This window comes from Pelmatolapia mariae, linkage group LG7 (genome assembly GCF_036321145.2).
Source record: "Pelmatolapia mariae isolate MD_Pm_ZW linkage group LG7, Pm_UMD_F_2, whole genome shotgun sequence".
Lineage (NCBI taxonomy): Eukaryota > Metazoa > Chordata > Actinopteri > Cichliformes > Cichlidae > Pelmatolapia > Pelmatolapia mariae.
Genome location: NC_086233.1, coordinates 56,841,557 through 56,847,414, shown reverse-complemented (window position 1 = coordinate 56,847,414; position 5,858 = coordinate 56,841,557). Strand labels below are relative to the sequence as shown.

The 5,858-nt window shown below is 40.6% G+C and overlaps 1 protein-coding gene across 1 annotated transcript; it reads right to left on the bottom strand.

Moving 5' to 3' along the window:
* Positions 1-2,549: 2,549 nt before the first annotated feature.
* Positions 2,550-4,475, bottom strand: LOC134631507 (uridylate-specific endoribonuclease C-like). The gene is made up of 3 exons (XM_063479910.1): positions 4,273-4,475; positions 3,978-4,128; positions 2,550-3,894 (listed from the first exon to the last, which is right to left on the bottom strand). Exons 1-3 carry the CDS (start codon positions 4,419-4,421, stop codon positions 3,619-3,621), a joined length of 576 nt encoding a protein of 191 aa, XP_063335980.1. The 5' UTR covers positions 4,422-4,475; the 3' UTR covers positions 2,550-3,618.
* Positions 4,476-5,858: the final 1,383 nt, after the last annotated feature.

The window sequence follows — 5,858 nt, the reverse complement described above, 5'->3', positions numbered from 1 at the left end:
GAGCAAAATCACAAAGTGAAGCTGTTGTGAAAGCAAATTTTATTGTAGCAGAGGAGATAACCAAATCAGCCCGGTACCACTCTGAAGAGCTGCATGATGAAGCTGTGCGACGTCTTGTGTCCAGGCAAAAGGCAGATTTTGGCAAATGTGAGCCTGAAGAGAAATACGATTGCTGATCGGGTTTGTGAGATGGCCACTGATTTAAGAACACAGTTGTGTGAAAGAAGCAAAAACTTTATTGCATCCTCTCTTGCTGTGGATGAAAGTACAGACATGATGGACATTGCACAGCTGGCCATCTTCATCCGTGGAGTGGAAATATTGAACGTTAAATCGATGCACGGGACAACGACAGGAAAAGACATTTTTTAAAACGTATGTCAAAGTGTAACCGACATGAAACTGCCCTGGGACAAACTTGTTGGACTTACAACAGATGGAGCGCCGGTGTTGTGCGGTGAAAAAAGCGGACTAGTCAGCAGGATGCGAGTAAAGATGCAGGTGGAGAACTGTACCGGTGAGTTAACAGCATATCACTGCATCATACACCAGGAAAGGCTGTGTGGTAAAGTCCTAAAAATGGAGCATGTAATGATCACTGTAACGCAAACAGTAAATTTTATCTGAGCTAAAAGTTTAAATCACCGTCAATTTCAGTCTTTTATGTGGGAAATAGATTCAGAGTTTGCCGACATTCCATATCATACAGAGGTCCGTTGGCTGAGTTGGGATAAAAAATTCTATATAGAGTTTTTGAGCTCAGCAAGGAAACCTGTCAGTTCATGGACATGGCATGTATGATGCAGTGAAGGCATTTCAAGTGAAGCTGTCACAAATGCACAGTGTTGGGCAAGTTACTTTGAAAAAGTAATTCAATTATAGTTACTAGTTACTTCTTCAAAAAAGTAACTGAGTTAGTAACTGAGTTACAATATCCTAAAAGTAATTAATTACTTGAAAAGTAACTATTGCGTTACTTTAAAAAAAAAGTTTAACCCTCTGGGGTCCAGGGTATAACTGGCCATTTTAACTACTTTTGATTTTCCCTCCACATTTCACCTTTAAAAACTATTTACTTTGCCTTGTTTGGTATCATCCTTTTCAGCACAACCTCACGTGTCTGAATTTACAGTCATGTTTTCATTTTGACATACTGTATTAACACAGTTGATCTAAAATCAGACAAAAACCATAAAATCAGGGTAGAAAAAGTTATATTTTTTACTGTAACAACCACAAACATCTTTAATGAATCATATTTCATAACTTTAAATGCAACTATAAATTGTCAATTTTAAAATCCTATGCACAAGATTACTTTTACCCTTTTTTAAAATAACCATTTCAAACTATTTACAGAACAATCAGCTGTTCTGCATTCAGTAAGATGCCACACAAATTATTTGTGCCACTCCAAATATTTCTGTCCACTATAAAGGAGAACATCACAGCCTGATACCTGCAGGCCTGACAGCAGCAGGTGTATCACTCCTGTTTCTACCTGGAGACAGCAGTCACCTTATTGTTCTGACACACAACACAAAACTATCCACAACACTACACACTAACTACACAAGACAACACATTAACTACACACTCCAAACACGCTAAACGTCACAAATCTCTCACATCTCAAAACTCGCGCTCTCTCTTTTTCTGCTCTCTCTCTCTCTCTCTCTCTCGCCGTCACTCCTAAAACTTCCGCTGTTTTTTTTTTTGTTTTGGTCATAAGCAGAGAATGCTTGCTAGCACTGTCCTTAGACAGTAAACGTGACGAAACTATTGAGGAAAAAACGCCGCGTATATCTTGTTTATCATGACTCTGGTTTTACGTGGCCTATCAACATAATTTATAAACTGGTATATATCACCTTGTTGCTTTGTCTTTAAGTGGTCATGTGATTGGCTTACCACGACTACTTTATTCTTCCTCAGTCAAACAGCAGCACTCATGCGATTGTTTTACCCCCTTAGCTCCAGGTGTTGTGCTAGACAGTGATCGTGATTTTCGCGTCCGCGGGAGCGCGCAGCTGCTTAAAGCTGTAGCGTCCAGATTACTTACAGCTACTTCCGTGCAACTGATATAAGATGCAGTAAGCTGAACACAGCTTCAACCGTCTGTTTGTTGAAAAATAGTAACGGACCGCGTTTCCTTGTTAGTAACTGTAACGGCGTTGTAACGCTAGGAATAGTAATTAGTTAGATTACTCGTTACTGAAAAAAGTAACGCCGTTAGTAACGCCGTTACGTGTAACGCTGTTATTCCCATCACTGCAAATGCACCAGTGCAACCTGCCTCACTTTCCCTGATGCCAAATAATGTTGAACCAAGTCAGCGGACTTTGCTGAACTGCACCAGTGCAGATTCAGATGGAGCTGCAGTGTAATGATACACTCAAGGCAAAGTACGACACTGGCCCGCACAGTTTATTAGTTCCATTCCTGAAGCAATGCTCCGTCTACATGCGGCTCGAACCTTGTGTATGCTTTCATTTATTTTTTCTGGGGTTTTTGGCAGCATGTTCATATTTCTAACTTCCATAATTTTGACAGGATATATTTTTATGAAGAGCAAAATATTTAAAGTTTATTTTATAAGTGTATTTAATCTGGAATAATATTCCTATCTGTTTTTATTCATATTTATGTTTAAAAACATTGTTTTAGTGTGTTCAATAAATGTTTATCTTCTTTGGCCCGCGACCTAAAGTGTGCCTTGAGTTTTGGCCCCTTGTGCAATTGAGTTTGACACCCCTGCCTTACATGCTGTCAGTACACGCAGGGTAATAATGGCATGGACACACTTCCTGTCCAAGCCTGCGGGGCAGTCAGGCTTGGACAGGTCCTTGCAGGTCCTACCCTTGTCACCTGCAAGAGTGACAAGGGTAGGGATGTTGAGCACGATACAGATCAGGACTGTGAGTTGACGTGTCAGATTTGAAGAGGGGAGCCTCTACTCTGCCAATGGTTTCATAAGTGCCGGTGCCAAAGCCTGCATATAAGGCATGTGGTTGTCACCTCTCTTCACTGCATTCTTATTGTGAATGATCCACGAGTTCATCACACCAACAATGATCATGCCATAGAAGACGCAAAGGGGCCATTTCTTGGTTTTTCTTCCACAGCCATGTGAGTGCACATCTGGTCAAAAGTATCAACACCACCTTTGCTTGGTTTTAAAATCCAATCACTTCAGGTTTTCAGTGGGTCCTATGCTTGGTTGTCTGTGCATGGATGACAGGAGCAGGACAACCTTCTTTTTTGAAGCAGGGAGGAAGGACACATGATTTTCTTTACTTTTCATCACTTGCGGGATCTCCCTTTTGTTTGCTTTTACTGTCCCCACAAGGGTCATGCCACAGTTCTATGTTCTATATATATTACATTGAATAAATGTAAATGACTAGAAAGACTTGTTTTCTAAAGAAAACTGTGCAAAATAAAAATGTTGAACTCCAAAATAACATTTTATTGAAAGCTACTGAGGTCACAGTGATCTTGAAATACATGTAAATGTCCTTTGCAGTACATTAGGCAGGTCAGTTCCGTATTAATGAGGCCACGTATTGCTGAACAAAGATTAGTTTTGATCAGAAGTAAATAAAATGATGGATCACATCAGTGCGCGTGCTGCCTGACATGTCTGCCGTTGCTGCTGAGCAGTTTGGGGTACGCTGTCCCGAGTGAGCGCCCGTGTCTGATCACCACCAGCTCCATCTGACACTGGTCAATGTTGACCACAACTGTGGTGCTTCTCTCCGTGTTCATGAGGAAGACGATGGTGAAGACGGCCATCTCAAACTCGGGGCTGGTGCCGATGAAGGCGCTGCCAACGGGCTTCACCACACCGTGCCAGCTGAACTGGAGGTTGAGAACGTGGTCATCTTGATCAGGCTGTGACAAAAGCATGAACATTAATGGATATGTTACCAACGAAGGAAATGAATCTCTTCTGTCTGGTGAACTGTTATTCTTACCAAATCATGCTCCCTGGCCTTATATCCTTTGTAGTCCAAGTGTTGGTTTTTCTCTTGCAGGTAGAACTGGACCCAGTTGTGAAAGCCAATGATTTCTGTTCCTGATTTTGTCTCGCCAACAAACACATGTTCAAATCCACTGGAGTCCAGGCTGGTGATGATCAGTTTAAGAACAGAAACACACATACTTCTTACCAAAGAAATGATTATTAAATTATAGTGTTGCAGAATCTCATGGATGAATTTAACAACTGGACAAAGTTAAAGCGGGATGGTTGGCAGGAGGAGATCTCACCCTGTGTTTCTCTGCCTGTGGTAGAGGTGGAACCAGATCAAGTTGAGCTGTTTCTTGAACAGCCTCAAGTCAGAGCTGGATTGACCTTTTCTCACCAGGTACTGATGAGCCCGCTGTGGCGAAACATCATTGATGAAAAGTGTCGTCATAATAATAATAATAATGTTTTTATTATGATAATAACATGAACAGATGTATTTATGTCATTATTTTGAGCTTTTACACATAAAATAATTATAAAAAACATGAGTATAAAAGGTGTTAAAACCCTGATCCCATCTTGGAATAAAGCACTTTTGTTCATGTAATTACAACATTTAACTCTTTAAAAAATGAATCATACCTCTATATGTTATGTCAACATTTTATTTAATCTACATTATAAGAGTGCCTTTGGAATGAATATGTATTGACCTTAACATATTAAATAGTTAATCTAACTAAGCCCTAAAGATGGAGTCATGAGACTTTTTGTCCAAATGTTACCTGCAGTCATCTGGTTCATCCAGTGGTGCAAGTTTCATGTGTTTAAGAACAGGGTGCAGTGAGGGTGGAGTTGAGTGTCAGGGTGATTTGTGACAGCAGGGTAGCAGCAAGAGAGAAAGGGAAGGTTTACAAGATGGCAGTGAGACCTGCTGTGATGTATGATTTGGAGATGGTGGCACTGCCAAAAAGACAGGAGGTGAAGCTGAAGATGTTACGATTTTCTCTGGGAGTGATCAGGATGGAGAAGATTACAAATGAGTACATCAGGGGGACAACTCAGCAGGTTGAGATGATTTGTACATGTCCAGAGGAGGGATACTGGATATGTTGGAAAAACTGATGCTGAAGATTTAAAGAGGAAGAAGGCAGAAAAAGTTCACTGATATAGTGGAGGAGGACATGCAGAGGGTTGGTGTGACAGAAGAAGATTTTGGGGATAGGGTGAGATGGAAGAAACTCGAAACTTGAATATTGTAAGGTAAAGACCCCACAGAACAATAAGACAACCACTGTGAGCAATCACTTGGCGACAGTGTGAAGAAAAAACCCTTTTTAATGGGAAGAAACTTCCCACAGAACCAGGCTCAGGGAGGGGAAGCCATCTGCCACAACTGGCTGGGGATGATAATAAACTTTGTGCACCTCACCTATCTGTGTTCTGTTCTGGGATGATTCTGTGAATCATATTCTCTTTAGCTGTGTTATTAAAGAGAAGTAATCCTCTAATATCTGACGTCCTCCTCCATTTTCTTTCTGGCTTCTTCGTGGTTGCGATCCTGAGTGTGAGGGACCAAGCAGCCAAGGCATAGAGGACACAGGAAAAATGTCTTCAAAGAAGGGTTCTCTTTATTTTAACCCTCAAAAGGTTCAAAGACAAAATTCAAAAACATAATTAGCAGGCCCATACAAGAGGTCAACTAAATGTAACTCCACAAAAAGTAATTTCCAGAAACTTAAACAAAGTGGACACAACTTAACTCATAAACTGACCTAATTACAAAGACACAAGAGGGTAGTTTTTATAGTGGTTTGGCCAAACCATTTACACACAATAGGGGGAAAACAAAAACACACTAATATTAACTAAGCACAGAATAACA

Bases quoted from the DNA above. Each gene is read 5' to 3' on its own strand.
- LOC134631507 (XM_063479910.1), bottom strand. From the start codon at position 4,421: ATGACGACACTTTTCATCAATGATGTTTCGCCACAGCGGGCTCATCAG. The intron at 4,129-4,272 runs GTGAGATCTCCT...GATCATCACCAG, and splicing joins CACAGGCAGAGAAACACAGG to CCTGGACTCCAGTGGATTTG. The intron at 3,895-3,977 runs GTAAGAATAACA...CTTTTGTCACAG, and splicing joins AGGCCAGGGAGCATGATTTG to CCTGATCAAGATGACCACGT.